Raw genomic sequence first — 15189 nt, 5'->3', positions numbered from 1 at the left:
AGCGTGACCTCCGCGCCCCTCCCCCCTTGCACACTCAGATGTTCCCCATCACCGAACGCTGCGTCGACGCCCTGGTGGAGCACCTGGCCCGGGAGGCGGAGCGCGGCGGGCGCGTGTGTCTGCAGCCGTGAGTGTGCGTGCGAGGGGGCGGGGCGGGCGTGCGAGGGGCGGGGCGGGCGTGCGAGGGGGCGGGGCGGGCGTGCGAGGGGGTGGGGCAGGCGTGCGAGGGGGCGGGGCGGGCGTGCGAGGGGGCGGGGCGTGCGTGCGAGGGGGCGGGGGCGGGAGTGCGAGGGGGCGGGGCGGGGAGTGCGAGGGGGCGTAGAAGAGCGTAGAAGAGCGTAGAAGAGCGTAGAAGCGCGTAGAAGAGCGTAGAAGAGCAGAGAAGAGCGTAGAAGAGCGTAGAAGATCCTAGAAGAGCGTAGAAGCGCGTAGAAGAGCGTAGAAGAGCAGAGAAGAGCGTAGAAGAGCAGAGAAGACCAGAGAAGAGCAGAGAAGAGCGTAGAAGAGCAGAGAAGAGCAGAGAAGAGCAGAGAAGAGCAGAGAAGAGCAGAGAAGAGCAGAGAAGAGCGTAGTAGAGCGTAGAAGAACAGAGAAGAGCAGAGAAGAGCGTAGTAGAGCGTAGAAGAGCGTAGAAGAGCGTAGACGAGCGTAGACGAGCGTAGAAGTGCAGGGTAGAGCAGAGAAGAGCGTAGAAGAGCAGAGAAGAGCGTAGAAGAGCTGAGAAAAGCAGAGAAAGCGTAGAAGAGCGTAGAAGAGCATAAAAGTGCAGAGAAGAGCAGAGAAGAACAGAGAAGAACAGAGAAGGGCGGAGAAGAACTTAGAAGAGCAGAGAAGAGCATAGAAGAGCGTAGAAGAGCAGAGAAGAGCGTAGAATAGCGTAGAAGAGCGGAGAAGAGCGGAGAATATCCTAGAAGAGCGTAGAAGAGCGTGGAAGAGCGGACAAGATCCTAGAAGAGCGGAGAAGAGCGTAGAAGAGCGTAGAGGAGCAGAGAAGAGCAGAGAAGAGCGTAGAAGAGCGTAGAAGATCCTAGAAGAGCGTAGAAGAGCGTAGAAGAGCAGAGAAGAGGAGAGAAGAGAGTAGAAGAGCTTAGAAGAGCAGAGAAGAGCAGAGAAGAGTGTAGAAGAGCGAAGAGCGTAGAAGAGCAGAGAAGAGCGTAGAAGAGCAGAGAACAGAGTAGAAGAGCAGAGAAAAGCGTAGAAGAGCGTAGAAGGGCAGAGCAGAGCGTAGAAGAGCGTAGAAGAGCAGAGAAGAGAGTAGAAGAGCAGAGAAGAGTGTAGAAGAGCGTAGAAGAGCAGAGAAGAGCAGAGAATAGCGTAGAAGAGCGTAGAGGAGCAGAGAAGAGCGTAGAAGAGCAGAGAAGAGCGTAGAAGAGCGGACAAGATCGTAGAAGAGCGGAGAAGAGCGTAGAAGAGCAGAGAATAGCAGAGAAGAGCGTAGAAGTGCAGAAAAGAGCGTAGAAGAGCAGAGAAGAGAGTAGAAGAGTAGAGAAAAGCGTAGAAGAGCAGAGAAGAGCGTGGAAGAGCAGAGAAGAGCAGAGAAGAGCGTAGAAGAGCGTAGAAGAGCAGAGAAGATCGTAGAAGAGCGTACATGAATGGAGAAAAGTGTAGAAGATCCTAGAAGAGCGTAGAAGAGCGTAGAAGAGCTGACAAGATCGTAGAAGAGCGTAGAAGAGCAGAGAAGAGCGTAGAAGAGCAGAGAAGAACAGAGAAGACCGTAGAAGTGCAGAGAAGAGCAGAGAAGAGCGTAGAAGAGCAGAGAAGAGCGTAGAAGAGCAGAGAAGAGCGTAGAAGTGCGTAGAAGAACAGAGAAGAGAGTAGAAGAGCAGAGAAGAGCGTAGAAGAGCGTAGAAGAGCGTAGAAGAGCAGAGAAGAGCGTAGAAGAGCGAATAAGAGCGTAGAAGAGCAGAGAAGAGTGTAGAAGAGCGTAGAAGACCTTAGAAGAGCAGAGAAGAGCGTAGAAGAGCATAGAAGATCCTAGAAGAGCGTAGAAGATCGTAGAAGAGCGTAGAAGAGCAGAGAAAAGCGTAGAAGAGCGTAGAAAAGCAGAGAAGAGCGTAGTAGAGCGTAGAAGAACAGAGAAGAGCAGAGAAGAGCGTAGAAGAGCGTAGACGAGCGTAGAAGTGCAGGGAAGAGCAGAGAAGAGCGTAGAAGAGCAGAGAAGAGCGGAGAAGAGCTGAGAAGAGCAGAGAAGAGCGTAGAAGAGCGTAAAACTGCAGAGAAGAGCAGAGAACAGCGTAGAAGAGCAGAGAAGAGCATAGAAGAGCAGAGAAGAACAGAGAAGGGCGTAGAAGAACTTAGAAGAGCGTAGAAGAGTAGAGAAGAGCGTAGAGGAGCAGAGAAGAGCATAGAAGAGCGGACAAGATCGTAGAAGAGCGGAGAAGAGCGTAGAAGAGCAGAGAAGAGCAGAAAAGAGCGTAGAAGAGCGTAGAAGAGCGGACAAGATCGTAGAAGAGCGTAGAAGAGCAGAGAAGAGCAGAAAAGAGCAGAGAAGAGCGTAGAAGAGCAGAGAAGAGCAGAGAAGAGTGTAGAAGAGCGTAGAAGAGCGTGAGAAGGGCAGAGAAGAGCGTAGAAGAGCGGAGAAGAGCGTAGAAGAGCAGAGAAGAGCGTAGAAGAGCGGAGAAGAGCGTAGAAGAGCAGAGAAGAGCGTAGAAGCGCGTAGAAGAGCAGAGAAGAGCAGACAAGAGCGGAGAAGAGCGTAGAAGATCCTAGAAGATCGTAGAAGAGCGGACAAGATCGTAGAAGAGCAGAGAAGAGCGTAGAAGGGCAGAGAAGAGCGTAGAAAAGCGTAGAAGAGTGTAGAAGAGCAGAGAAGAGCAGAGAAGAGCGTAGAAGTGCAGAGAAGAGCAGAGAAGAGCGTAGAAGAGCAGAGAAGAGCAGAGAAGTGCGTAGAAGAGCAGAGAAGAGCGTAGAAGAACAGAGAAGAGCGTAGAAGAGGTAGAAGAACAGAGAAGAGAGTAGAAGAGCCGAGAAGAGCGTAGAAGAGTGTAGAAGAACAGAGAAGAGAGTAGAAGAGCCGAGAAGAGCGTAGAAGAGCTTAGAAGAGCAGAGAAGAGCGTAGAAGAGCGTAGAGGAGCAGAGAAGAGCGTAGAAGAGCAGAGAAGAGCAGAGAAGAGCGTAGACGAGCGTAGAAGAGCAGAGAAGAGCGTAGAAGAGCAGAGAAGAGCGTAGAAGAGCGGAGAAGATCCTAGAAGAGCGTAGAAGAGCGTGGAAGAGCGGACAAGATCATAGAAGAGCGGAGAAGCGCGTAGAAGAGCAGAGAAGAGCAGACAAGAGCGGAGAAGAGCGTAGAAGATCCTAGAAGATCGTAGAAGAGCGGACAAGATCGTAGAAGAGCAGAGAAGAGCGTAGAAGGGCAGAGAAGAGCGTAGAAAAGCGTAGAAGAGTGTAGAAGAGCAGAGTAGAGCGTAGAAGAATAGAGAAGAGCAGAGAAGAGCGTAGAAGAGCAGAGAAGAGCGTAGAAAAGCAGAGAAGAGCAGAGAAGAGCGTAGAAGAGCGTAGAGGAGCAGAGAAGAGCGTAGAAGAGCAGAGAAGAGCAGAGAAGAGCGTAGACGAGCGTAGAAGAGCAGAGAAGAGCGTAGAAGAGCTAGAAGAGGTAGAAGAATGAGAAGAGTGTAGAAGAGCAGAGAAGAGCGGAGAAGTGCGTAGAAGATCGTAGAAATGTGTAGAAGTGTATAGAAGAGCGTAGAAGAGCAGAGAAGAGCGTAGAAGAGCAGAGAAGAGCGTAGAAAAGCAGAGAAGAGAGTAGAAGAGCAGAGAAGAGCGTAGAAGAGTAGAGAAGAGAGTAGAAGAGCAGAGAAGAGGTAGAAGAGCGTAGAAGGGCAGAGAAGAGCGTAGAAGAGCAGAGAAGAGAGTAGAAGAGCAGAGAAGAGTGTAGAAGAGCAGAGAAGAGCAGAGAATAGCATAGAAGAGCGTAGAGGAGCAGAGAAGAGCGTAGAAGAGCAGAGAAGAGCGTAGAAGAGCGTAGAAGAGCGGACAAGAACGTAGAAGAGCGGAGAAGAGCGTAGAAGAGCAGAGAATAGCAGAGAAGAGCGTAGAAGAGCGTAGAAGTGCAGAAAAGAGCGTAGAAGAGCGTAGAAGAGCAGAGAAGAGAGTAGAAGAGTAGAGAAGAGCGTAGAAGAGCAGAGAAGAGAGTAGAAGAGCGTATAAGAGCGTAGAAGAGCAGAGAAGAGCGTAGAAGAGCGTAAAAGACCTTAGAAGAGCAGAGAAGAGCGTAGAAGAGCGTAGAAGAGCAGGAGAAGAGCGTAGAAGAGCGTAGAAGAGCGGACAAGAACGTAGAAGAGCGGAGAAGAGCGTAGAAGAGCAGAGAATAGCAGAGAAGAGCGTAGAAGAGCGTAGAAGTGCAGAAAAGAGCGTAGAAGAGCGTAGAAGAGCAGAGAAGAGAGTAGAAGAGTAGAGAAGAGCGTAGAAGAGCAGAGAAGAGCGTAGAAGAGCGTAAAAGACCTTAGAAGAGCAGAGAAGAGCGTAGAAGAGCGTAGAAGAGCAGAGAAAAGCGTAGAAGAGCAAAGAAGAGCATAGTAGAGCGTAGAAGAACAGAGAAGAGCAGAGAAGAGCGTAGAAGAGCGTAGACGAGCGTAGAAGTGCAGGGAAGAGCAGAGAAGAGCGTAGAAGAGCAGAGAAGAGTGTAGAAGAGCTGAGAAGAGCAGAGAAAGCGTAGAAGAGCGTAGAAGAGCATAAAAGTGCAGAGAAGAGCAGAGAAGAGCAGAGAAGAACAGAGAAGGGCGGAGAAGAACTTAGAAGAGCAGAGAAAAGCATAGAAGAGCGTAGAAGAGCAGAGAAGAGCGTAGAATAGCGTAGAAGAGCGGAGAAGAGCGGAGAATATCCTAGAAGAGCGTAGAAGAGCGTGGAAGAGCGGACAAGATCCTAGAAGAGCGGAGAAGAGCGTAGAAGAGCGTAGAGGAGCAGAGAAGAGCAGAGAAGAGCGTAGAAGAGCGTAGAAGATCCTAGAAGAGCGTAGAAGAGCGTAGAAGAGCGTGGAAGTGCAGAGAAGAGCGTAGAAGAGCAGAGAAGAGCGGAGAAGATCGTAGAAGAGCAGAGAAGAGGAGAGAAGAGCGGAGAAGAGGTAGAAGATCCTAGAAGAGCGTAGAAGAGGACAAGATCGTAGAAGAGCGGAGAAGAGCGTAGAAGAGCTTAGAAGAGCAGAGAAGAGCAGAGAAGAGCGTAGAAGAGCGAAGAGCGTAGAAGAGCAGAGAAGAGCGTAGAAGAGCAGAGAAGAGCGTAGAAGGGCAGAGAAGAACGTAGAAGAGCAGAGAACAGAGTAGAAGAGCAGAGAAAAGCGTAGAAGAGCGTAGAAGGGCAGAGCAGAGCGTAGAAGAGCGTAGAAGAGCAGAGAAGAGAGTAGAAGAGCAGAGAAGAGTGTAGAAGAGCGTAGAAGAGCAGAGAAGAGCAGAGAATAGCGTAGAAGAGCGTAGAGGAGCAGAGAAGAGCGTAGAAGAGCAGAGAAGAGCGTAGAAGAGCGGACAAGATCGTAGAAGAGCGGAGAAGAGCGTAGAAGAGCAGAGAATAGCAGAGAAGAGCGTAGAAGTGCAGAAAAGAGCGTAGAAGAGCAGAGAAGAGAGTAGAAGAGTAGAGAAAAGCGTAGAAGAGCAGAGAAGAGCGTGGAAGAGCAGAGAAGAGCAGAGAAGAGCGTAGAAGAGCGTACAAGAGCAGAGAAGAGCAGAGAAGAGCGTAGAAGAGCGTAGAAGAGCAGAGAAGATCGTAGAAGAGCGTACATGAATGGAGAAAAGTGTAGAAGATCCTAGAAGAGCGTAGAAGAGCGTAGAAGAGCTGACAAGATCGTAGAAGAGCGTAGAAGAGCAGAGAAGAGCGTAGAAGAGCAGAGAAGAACAGAGAAGACCGTAGAAGTGCAGAGAAGAGCAGAGAAGAGCGTAGAAGAGCAGAGAAGAGCGTAGAAGAGCAGAGAAGAGCGTAGAAGAGCGTAGAAGAGCGTAGAAGAGCAGAGAAGAGAGTAGAAGAGCAGAGAAGAGCGTAGAAGAGCAGAGAAGAGCGTAGAAGAGCGTAGAAGTGCGTAGAAGAACAGAGAAGAGAGTAGAAGAGCAGAGAAGAGCGTAGAAGAGCGTAGAAGAGCGTAGAAGAGCAGAGAAGAGCGTAGAAGAGCGAATAAGAGCGTAGAAGAGCAGAGAAGAGGTAGAAGAGCGTAGAAGACCTTAGAAGAGCAGAGAAGAGCGTAGAAGAGCATAGAAGATCCTAGAAGAGCGTAGAAGATCGTAGAAGAGCGTAGAAGAGCAGAGAAAAGCGTAGAAGAGCGTAGAAAAGCAGAGAAGAGCGTAGTAGAGCGTAGAAGAACAGAGAAGAGCAGAGAAGAGCGTAGAAGAGCGTAGACGAGCGTAGAAGTGCAGGGAAGAGCAGAGAAGAGCGTAGAAGAGCAGAGAAGAGCGGAGAAGAGCTGAGAAGAGCAGAGAAGAGCGTAGAAGAGCGTAAAACTGCAGAGAAGAGCAGAGAACAGCGTAGAAGAGCAGAGAAAGAGCATAGAAGAGCAGAGAAGAACAGAGAAGGGCGTAGAAGAACTTAGAAGAGCGTAGAAGAGTAGAGAAGAGCGTAGAGGAGCAGAGAAGAGCATAGAAGAGCGGACAAGATCGTAGAAGAGCGGAGAAGAGCGTAGAAGAGCAGAGAAGAGCAGAAAAGAGCGTAGAAGAGCGTAGAAGAGCGGACAAGATCGTAGAAGAGCGTAGAAGAGCAGAGAAGAGCAGAAAAGAGCAGAGAAGAGCGTAGAAGAGCAGAGAAGAGCAGAGAAGAGTGTAGAAGAGCGTAGAAGAGCGTAGAAGGGCAGAGAAGAGCGTAGAAGAGCGGAGAAGAGCGTAGAAGATCCTAGAAGAGCGTAGAAGAGCGGACAAGATCATAGAAGAGCAGAGAAGAGCGTAGAAGAGCGGAGAAGAGCAGAGAAGAGCAGAGAAGAGCGTAGAAGAGCAGAGAAGTGGGTAGAAGAGCGTAGAAGTGCAGAGAAGAGCAGAGAAGAGCGTAGAAGAGCAGAGAAGAGCAGAGAAGTGCGTAGAAGAGCAGAGAAGAGCGTAGAAGAACAGAGAAGAGCGTAGAAGAGTGTAGAAGAACAGAGAAGAGAGTAGAAGAGCCGAGAAGAGCGTCGAAGAGCTTAGAAGAGCAGAGAAGAGCGTAGAAGAGCGTAGAGGAGCAGAGAAGAGCGTAGAAGAGCAGAGAAGAGCATAGAAAAGCTGACAAGATCATAGAAGTGCGGAGAAGAGCGTAGAAGAGCAGAGAAGAGCAGAGAAGAGCGTAGACGAGCGTAGAAGAGCAGAGAAGAGCGTAGAAGAGCTAGAAGAGGTAGAAGAATGAGAAGAGTGTAGAAGAGCAGAGAAGAGCGTAGAAGAGGTAGAAGAGCGTAGAAGAGCAGAGAAGAGCGTAGAAGAGCGGAAAAGTGCGTAAAAGATCGTAGAAATGTGTAGAAGTGTATAGAAGAGCGTAGAAGAGCAGAGAAGATCGTAGAAGAGCAGAGAAGAGGAGAGAAGAGCGGAGAAGAGCGTAGAAGATCCTAGAAGAGCGTAGAAGAGCGGACAAGATCGTAGAAGAGCGGAGAAGAGCGTAGAAGAGCTTAGAAGAGCAGAGAAGAGCAGAGAAGAGCGTAGAAGAGCGAAGAGCGTAGAAGAGCAGAGAAGAGCGTAGAAGAGCAGAGAAGAGCGTAGAAGTGCGTAGAAGAACAGAGAAGAGAGTAGAAGAGCAGAGAAGAGCGTAGAAGAGCGTAGAAGAGCAGAGAAGAGGGTAGAAGAGCGTATAAGAGCGTAGAAGAGCAGAGAAGAGTGTAGAAGAGCGTAGAAGACCTTAGAAGAGCAGAGAAGAGCGTAGAAGAGCATAGAAGATCCTAGAAGAGCGTAGAAGATCGTAGAAGAGCGTAGAAGAGCAGAGAAAAGCGTAGAAGAGCGTAGAAAAGCAGAGAAGAGCGTAGTAGAGCGTAGAAGAACAGAGAAGAGCAGAGAAGAGCGTAGAAGAGCGTAGACGAGCGTAGAAGTGCAGGGAAGAGCAGAGAAGAGTGTAGAAGAGCAGAGAAGAGCGGAGAAGAGCTGAGAAGAGCAGAGAAGAGCGTAGAAGAGCGTAAAACTGCAGAGAAGAGTAGAGAACAGCGTAGAAGAGCAGAGAAGAGCATAGAAGAGCAGAGAAGAACAGAGAAGGGCGTAGAAGAACTTAGAAGAGCGTAGAAGAGTAGAGAAGAGCGTAGAGGAGCAGAGAAGAGCATAGAAGAGCGGACAAGATCGTAGAAGAGCGGAGAAGAGCGTAGAAGAGCAGAGAAGAGCAGAAAAGAGCGTAGAAGAGCGTAGAAGAGCGGACAAGATCGTAGAAGAGCGGAGAAGAGCGTAGAAGAGCAGAGAAGAGGAGAAAAGAGCAGAGAAGAGCGTAGAAGAGCAGAGAAGAGCAGAGAAGAGGTAGAAGAGCGTAGAAGAGCGTAGAAGGGCAGAGAAGAGCGGAGAAGAGCGTAGAAGATCCTAGAAGAGCGTAGAAGAGCGGACAAGATCATAGAAGAGCAGAGAAGAGCGTAGAAGAGCGGAGAAGAGCAGAGAAGAGCAGAGAAGAGCGTAGAAGAGCAGAGAAGTGGGTAGAAGAGCGTAGAAGTGCAGAGAAGAGCAGAGAAGATCGTAGAAGAGCAGAGAAGAGCAGAGAAGTGCGTAGAAGAGCAGAGAAGAGCGTAGAAGAACAGAGAAGAGCGTAGAAGAGTGTAGAAGAACAGAGAAGAGAGTAGAAGAGCCGAGAAGAGCGTCGAAGAGCTTAGAAGAGCAGAGAAGAGCGTAGAAGAGCGTAGAGGAGCAGAGAAGAGCGTAGAAGAGCAGAGAAGAGCATAGAAAAGCTGACAAGATCATAGAAGTGCGGAGAAGAGCGTAGAAGAGCAGAGAAGAGCAGAGAAGAGCGTAGACGAGCGTAGAAGAGCAGAGAAGAGCGTAGAAGAGCTAGAAGAGGTAGAAGAATGAGAAGAGGTAGAAGAGCAGAGAAGAGCGTAGAAGAGGTAGAAGAGCGTAGAAGAGCAGAGAAGAGCGTAGAAGAGCGGAAAAGTGCGTAGAAGATCGTAGAAATGTGTAGAAGTGTATAGAAGAGCGTAGAAGAGCAGAGAAGAGCAGAGAAGAGCGTAGAAGAGTAGAGAAGAGAGTAGAAGAGCAGAGAAGAGCGTAGAAGAGCGTAGAAGGGCAGAGAAGAGCGTAGAAGAGCGTAGAAGAGCAGAGAAGAGAGTAGAAGAGCAGAGAAGAGGTAGAAGAGCGTAGAAGAGCAGAGAAGAGCGTAGAAGAGCAGAGAAGAGCGTAGAAAAGCGTAGAAGAGCGGACAAGATCGTAGAAGAGCGGAGAAGAGCGTAGAAGAGCAGAGAATAGCAGAGAAGAGCGTAGAAGAGCGTAGAAGTGCAGAAAAGAGCGTAGAAGAGCGTAGAAGGGCAGAGAAGAGAGTAGAAGAGTAGAGAAGAGCGTAGAAGAGCAGAGAAGAGCGTGGAAGAGCAGAGAAGAGCAGAGAAGAGCAGAGAAGAGCGTAGAAGAGCGTAGAAGAGCAGAGAAGAGCAGAGAAGAGCGTAGAAGAGCGTAGAAGAGCAGAGAATAGCAGAGAAGAGCGGAGAAGAGCGGAGAAGAGCGGAGAAGTGCAGAGAAGAGCAGAAAAGAGCGTAGAAGAGCAGACAAGAGCGTAGAAGAGCAGAGAAGAGCGTAGAAGAGCGGAGAAGAGCAGAGAAGAGCGTAGAAGAGCGTAGAAGAGCAGAGAAGAGCGTAGAAGAGTGGAGAAGAGCGTAGAAGAGCATAGAAGAGCGGAGAAGAGCGTAGAAGAGCATAGAAGAGCGGAGAAGAGCGTAGAAGATCCTAGAAGAGCGTAGAAGAGCGGACAAGTTCGTAGAAGAGCAGAGAAAAGCGTCGAAGAGCGTAGAAGAGCAGAGAAGAGCAGAGAAGAGCGTAGAAGAGCGTAGAAGAGAGTAGAAGTGCAGAGAAGAGCAGCGAAGAGCGTAGAAGAGCAGAGAAGAGCGTAGAAGAGCAGAGAAGAGCGTAGAAGAACACAGAAGAGCGTAGAAGAGAGTAGAAGAGCAGAGAAGAGTGTAGAAGAGCGTAGAAGAGCTTAGAAGAGCAGAGAAGAGCGTAGAAGAGCGTAGAAGTGCAGAGAAGAGCAGAGAACAGCGTAGAATAGTAGAGAAGAGCGTAGAAGAGCATAGAAGCGCTTAGAAGAGTGTAGAAGAGCGTAGAAGAGCAGAGAAAAGCGTAGAAGAGCATAGAAGAGCAGAGTAGAGCGTAGAAGAATAGAGAAGAGCAGAGAAAAGCGTAGAAGAGCAGAGAAGAGCGTAGAAAAGCAGAGAAGAGCAGAGAAGAGCGTAGAAGAGCATAGAAGAGCTGAGAAGAGCAGAGAAGAGCGTAGAAGAGCGTAAAAGTGCAGAGAAGAGCAGAGAACAGCGTAGAAGAGCAGAGAAGAGCGTAGAAGAGCAGAGAAGAGCAGAGAAGAACAGAGAAGGGCGTAGAAGAGCTTAGAAGAGCTTAGAAGAGCGCAGAAGAGCAGAGAAGAGCGTAGAAGAGCGTAGAAGAGCAGAGAAGAGCGTAGAAGAGCAGAGAAGAGCGTAGAATAGCGTAGAAAAGCGGAGAAGAGCATAGAAGATCCTAGAAGAGCGTAGAAGAGCGGACAAGATCGTAGAAAAGCGGAGAAGAGCGTAGAAGAGGAAAGAAGAGCAGAGAAGAGCGTAGAGGAGCAGAGAAGACCAGAGAAGAGCGGAGAAGAGCGCAGAAGATCCTAGAAGAGCGTAGAAGAGCGTAGAAGAGCAGAGAAGAGCGTAGAAGCGCATAGAAGAGCAGAGAAGAGCAGACAAGAGCGGAGAAGAGCGTAGAAGATCCTTGAAGATCGTAGAAGAGCGGACAAGATCGTAGAAGAGCAGAGAAGAGCGTAGAAGGGCAGAGAAGAGCGTAGAAAAGCGTAGAAGAGTGTAGAAGAGCAGAGAAGAGTAGAGAAGAGCGTAGAAGTGCAGAGAAGAGCAGAGAAGAGCAGAGAAGAGCAGAGAAGTGCGTAGAAGAGCAGAGAAGAGTGTAGAAGAACAGAGAAGAGCGTAGAAGAGGTAGAAGAACAGAGAAGAGAGTAGAAGAGCCGAGAAGAGCGTAGAAGAGTGTAGAAGAACAGAGAAGAGAGTAGAAGAGCCGAGAAGAGCGTAGAAGAGCTTAGAAGAGCAGAGAAGAGCGTAGAGGAGCAGAGAAGAGCGTAGAAGAGCAGAGAAGAGCAGAGAAGAGCGTAGATGAGCGTAGAAGAGCAGAGAAGAGCGTAGAAGAGCATAGAAGAGCGGAGAAGAGCGTAGAAGATCCTAGAAGAGCGTAGAAGAGCGGACAAGTTCGTAGAAGAGCAGAGAAAAGCGTCGAAGAGCGTAGAAGAGCAGAGAAGAGCAGAGAAGAGCGTAGAAGAGCGTAGAAGAGAGTAGAAGTGCAGAGAAGAGCAGCGAAGAGCGTAGAAGAGCAGAGAAGAGCGTAGAAGAGCAGAGAAGAGCGTAGAAGAACACAGAAGAGCGTAGAAGAGAGTAGAAGAACAGAGAAGAGAGTAGAAGAGCAGAGAAGAGTGTAGAAGAGCGTGAGAAGAGCTTAGAAGAGCAGAGAAGAGCGTAGAAGAGCGTAGAAGTGCAGAGAAGAGCAGAGAACAGCGTAGAATAGTAGAGAAGAGCGTAGAAGAGCATAGAAGCGCTTAGAAGAGTGTAGAAGAGCGTAGAAGAGCAGAGAAAAGCGTAGAAGAGCATAGAAGAGCAGAGTAGAGCGTAGAAGAATAGAGAAGAGCAGAGAAAAGCGTAGAAGAGCAGAGAAGAGCGTAGAAAAGCAGAGAAGAGCAGAGAAGAGCGTAGAAGAGCATAGAAGAGCTGAGAAGAGCAGAGAAGAGCGTAGAAGAGCGTAAAAGTGCAGAGAAGAGCAGAGAACAGCGTAGAAGAGCAGAGAAGAGCGTAGAAGAGCAGAGAAGAACAGAGAAGGGCGTAGAAGAGCTTAGAAGAGCTTAGAAGAGCGCAGAAGAGCAGAGAAGAGCGTAGAAGAGCGTAGAAGAGCAGAGAAGAGCGTAGAAGAGCAGAGAAGAGCGTAGAATAGCGTAGAAAAGCGGAGAAGAGCATAGAAGATCCTAGAAGAGCGTAGAAGAGCGGACAAGATCGTAGAAAAGCGGAGAAGAGCGTAGAAGAGGAAAGAAGAGCAGAGAAGAGCGTAGAGGAGCAGAGAAGACCAGAGAAGAGCGGAGAAGAGCGCAGAAGATCCTAGAAGAGCGTAGAAGAGCGTAGAAGAGCAGAGAAGAGCGTAGAAGCGCGTAGAAGAGCAGAGAAGAGCAGACAAGAGCGGAGAAGAGCGTAGAAGATCCTAGAAGATCGTAGAAGAGCGGACAAGATCGTAGAAGAGCAGAGAAGAGCGTAGAAGGGCAGAGAAGAGCGTAGAAAAGCGTAGAAGAGTGTAGAAGAGCAGAGAAGATTAGAGAAGAGCGTAGAAGTGCAGAGAAGAGCAGAGAAGAGCGTAGAAGAGCAGAGGAAGAGCAGAGAAGTGCGTAGAAGAGCAGAGAAGAGGTAGAAGAACAGAGAAGAGCGTAGAAGAGTGTAGAAGAACAGAGAAGAGAGTAGAAGAGCCGAGAAGAGCGTGAGAAGAGTGTAGAAGAACAGAGAAGAGAGTAGAAGAGCCGAGAAGAGCGTAGAAGAGCTTAGAAGAGCAGAGAAGAGCGTAGAAGAGCGTAGAGGAGCAGAGAAGAGCGTAGAAGAGCAGAGAAGAGCAGAGAAGAGCGTAGATGAGCGTAGAAGAGCAGAGAAGAGCGTAGAAGAGCATAGAAGAGCGGAGAAGAGCGTAGAAGATCCTAGAAGAGCGTAGAAGAGCGGACAAGTTCGTAGAAGAGCAGAGAAAAGCGTCGAAGAGCGTAGAAGAGCAGAGAAGAGCAGAGAAGAGCGTAGAAGAGCGTAGAAGAGAGTAGAAGTGCAGAGAAGAGCAGCGAAGAGCGTAGAAGAGCAGAGAAGAGCGTAGAAGAGCAGAGAAGAGCGTAGAAGAACACAGAAGAGCGTAGAAGAGAGTAGAAGAACAGAGAAGAGAGTAGAAGAGCAGAGAAGAGTGTAGAAGAGCGTAGAAGAGCTTAGAAGAGCAGAGAAGAGCGTAGAAGAGCGTAGAAGTGCAGAGAAGAGCAGAGAACAGCGTAAAATAGTAGAGAAGAGCGTAGAAGAGCATAGAAGCGCTTAGAAGAGTGTAGAAGAGCGTAGAAGAGCAGAGAAAAGCGTAGAAGAGCATAGAAGAGCAGAGTAGAGCGTAGAAGAATAGAGAAGAGCAGAGAAAAGCGTAGAAGAGCAGAGAAGAGCGTAGAAAAGCAGAGAAGAGCAGAGAAGAGCGTAGAAGAGCATAGAAGAGCTGAGAAGAGCAGAGAAGAGCGTAGAAGAGCGTAAAAGTGCAGAGAAGAGCAGAGAACAGCGTAGAAGAGCAGAGAAGAGCGTAGAAGAGCAGAGAAGAGCAGAGAAGGGCGTAGAAGAGCTTAGAAGAGCTTAGAAGAGCGCAGAAGAGCAGAGAAGAGCGTAGAAGAGCGTAGAAGAGCAGAGAAGAGCGTAGAAGAGCAGAGAAGAGCGTAGAATAGCGTAGAAAAGCGGAGAAGAGCATAGAAGATCCTAGAAGAGCGTAGAAGAGCGGACAAGATCGTAGAAAAGCGGAGAAGAGCGTAGAAGAGGAAAGAAGAGCAGAGAAGAGCGTAGAGGAGCAGAGAAGACCAGAGAAGAGCGGAGAAGAGCGCAGAAGATCCTAGAAGAGCGTAGAAGAGCGTAGAAGAGCAGAGAAGAGCGTAGAAGAGCGGAGAAGAGCGTAGAAGAGCAGAGAAGAGCGTAGAAGCGCGTAGAAGAGCAGAGAAGAGCAGACAAGAGCGGAGAAGAGCGTAGAAGATCCTAGAAGATCGTAGAAGAGCGGACAAGATCGTAGAAGAGCAGAGAAGAGCGTAGAAGGGCAGAGAAGAGCGTAGAAAAGCGTAGAAGAGTGTAGAAGAGCAGAGAAGAGCAGAGAAGAGCGTAGAAGTGCAGAGAAGAGCAGAGAAGAGCGTAGAAGAGCAGAGAAGAGCAGAGAAGTGCGTAGAAGAGCAGAGAAGAGCGTAGAAGAACAGAGAAGAGCGTAGAAGAGTGTAGAAGAACAGAGAAGAGAGTAGAAGAGCCGAGAAGAGCGTAGAAGAGGTAGAAGAATGAGAAGAGTGTAGAAGAGCAGAGAAGAGCGCAGAAGAGCGGAGAAGTGCGTAGAAGATCGTAGAAATGTGTAGAAGTGTAGTAGAAGAGCGTAGAAGAGCAGAGAAGAGCGTAGAAGAGCAGAGAAGAGCGTAGAAAAGCAGAGAAGAGAGTAGAAGAGCAGAGAAGAGCGTAGAAGAGTAGAGAAGAGAGTAGAAGAGCAGAGAAGAGTGTAGAAGAGCGTAGAAGGGCAGAGAAGAGCGTAGAAGAGCAGAGAAGAGAGTAGAAGAGCAGAGAAGAGTGTAGAAGAGCAGAGAAGAGCAGAGAATAGCATAGAAGAGCGTAGAGGAGCAGAGAAGAGCGTAGAAGAGCAGAGAAGAGCGTAGAAGAGCGTAGAAGAGCGGACAAAAACGTAGAAGAGCGTAGAAGAGCAGAGAAGAGAGTAGAAGAGTAGAGAAGAGCGTAGAAGAGCAGAGAAGAGAGTAGAAGAGCGTATAAGAGCGTAGAAGAGCAGAGAAGAGCGTAGAAGAGCGTAAAAGACCTTAGAAGAGCAGAGAAGAGCGTGAGAAGAGCGTAGAAGAGCAGAGAAAAGCGTAGAAGAGCAAAGAAGAGCATAGTAGAGCGTAGAAGAACAGAGAAGAGCAGAGAAGAGCGTAGAAGAGCGTAGACGAGCGTAGAAGTGCAGGGTAGAGCAGAGAAGAGCGTAGAAGAGCAGAGAAGAGTGTAGAAGAGCTGAGAAGAGCAGAGAAGAGCGTAGAAGAGCGTAGAAGAGCATAAAAGTGCAGAGAAGAGCAGAGAAGAACAGAGAAGGGCGGAGAAGAACTTAGAAGAGCAGAGAAAAGCATAGAAGAGCGTAGAAGAGCAGAGAAGAGCGTAGAATAGCGTAGAAGAGCGGAGAAGAGCGGAGAATATCCTAGAAGAGCGTAGAAGAGCGTGTAAGAGCGGACAAGATCCTAGAAGAGCGGAGAAGAGCGTAGAAGAGCGTAGAGGAGCAGAGAAGAGCAGAGAAGAGCGTAGAAGAGCGTAGAAGATCCTAGAAGAGCGTAGAAGAGCGTAGAAGAGCAGAGAAGAGCGTAGAAGAGCGTGGAAGTGCAGAGAAGAGCGTAGAAGAGCAGAGAAGA

At 49.0% G+C, this 15189-nt stretch overlaps 1 protein-coding gene across 1 annotated transcript in view; it reads left to right on the top strand.

Annotated features, from left to right (window-relative positions):
* LOC132650527 (cytochrome P450 3A19-like) overlaps positions 1-15189 on the top strand; it is a 189734-nt gene that overhangs the window by 15267 nt on the left and 159278 nt on the right. Inside the window, 1 exon segment of the mRNA XM_060375855.1 lies at positions 39-127. Coding sequence (XP_060231838.1) covers positions 39-127 — 89 coding nt within the window.

This window comes from Meriones unguiculatus (genome assembly GCF_030254825.1).
Source record: "Meriones unguiculatus strain TT.TT164.6M chromosome 13 unlocalized genomic scaffold, Bangor_MerUng_6.1 Chr13_unordered_Contig_107, whole genome shotgun sequence".
Lineage (NCBI taxonomy): Eukaryota > Metazoa > Chordata > Mammalia > Rodentia > Muridae > Meriones > Meriones unguiculatus.
This window is presented reverse-complemented; position numbering and strand designations above follow the sequence as displayed.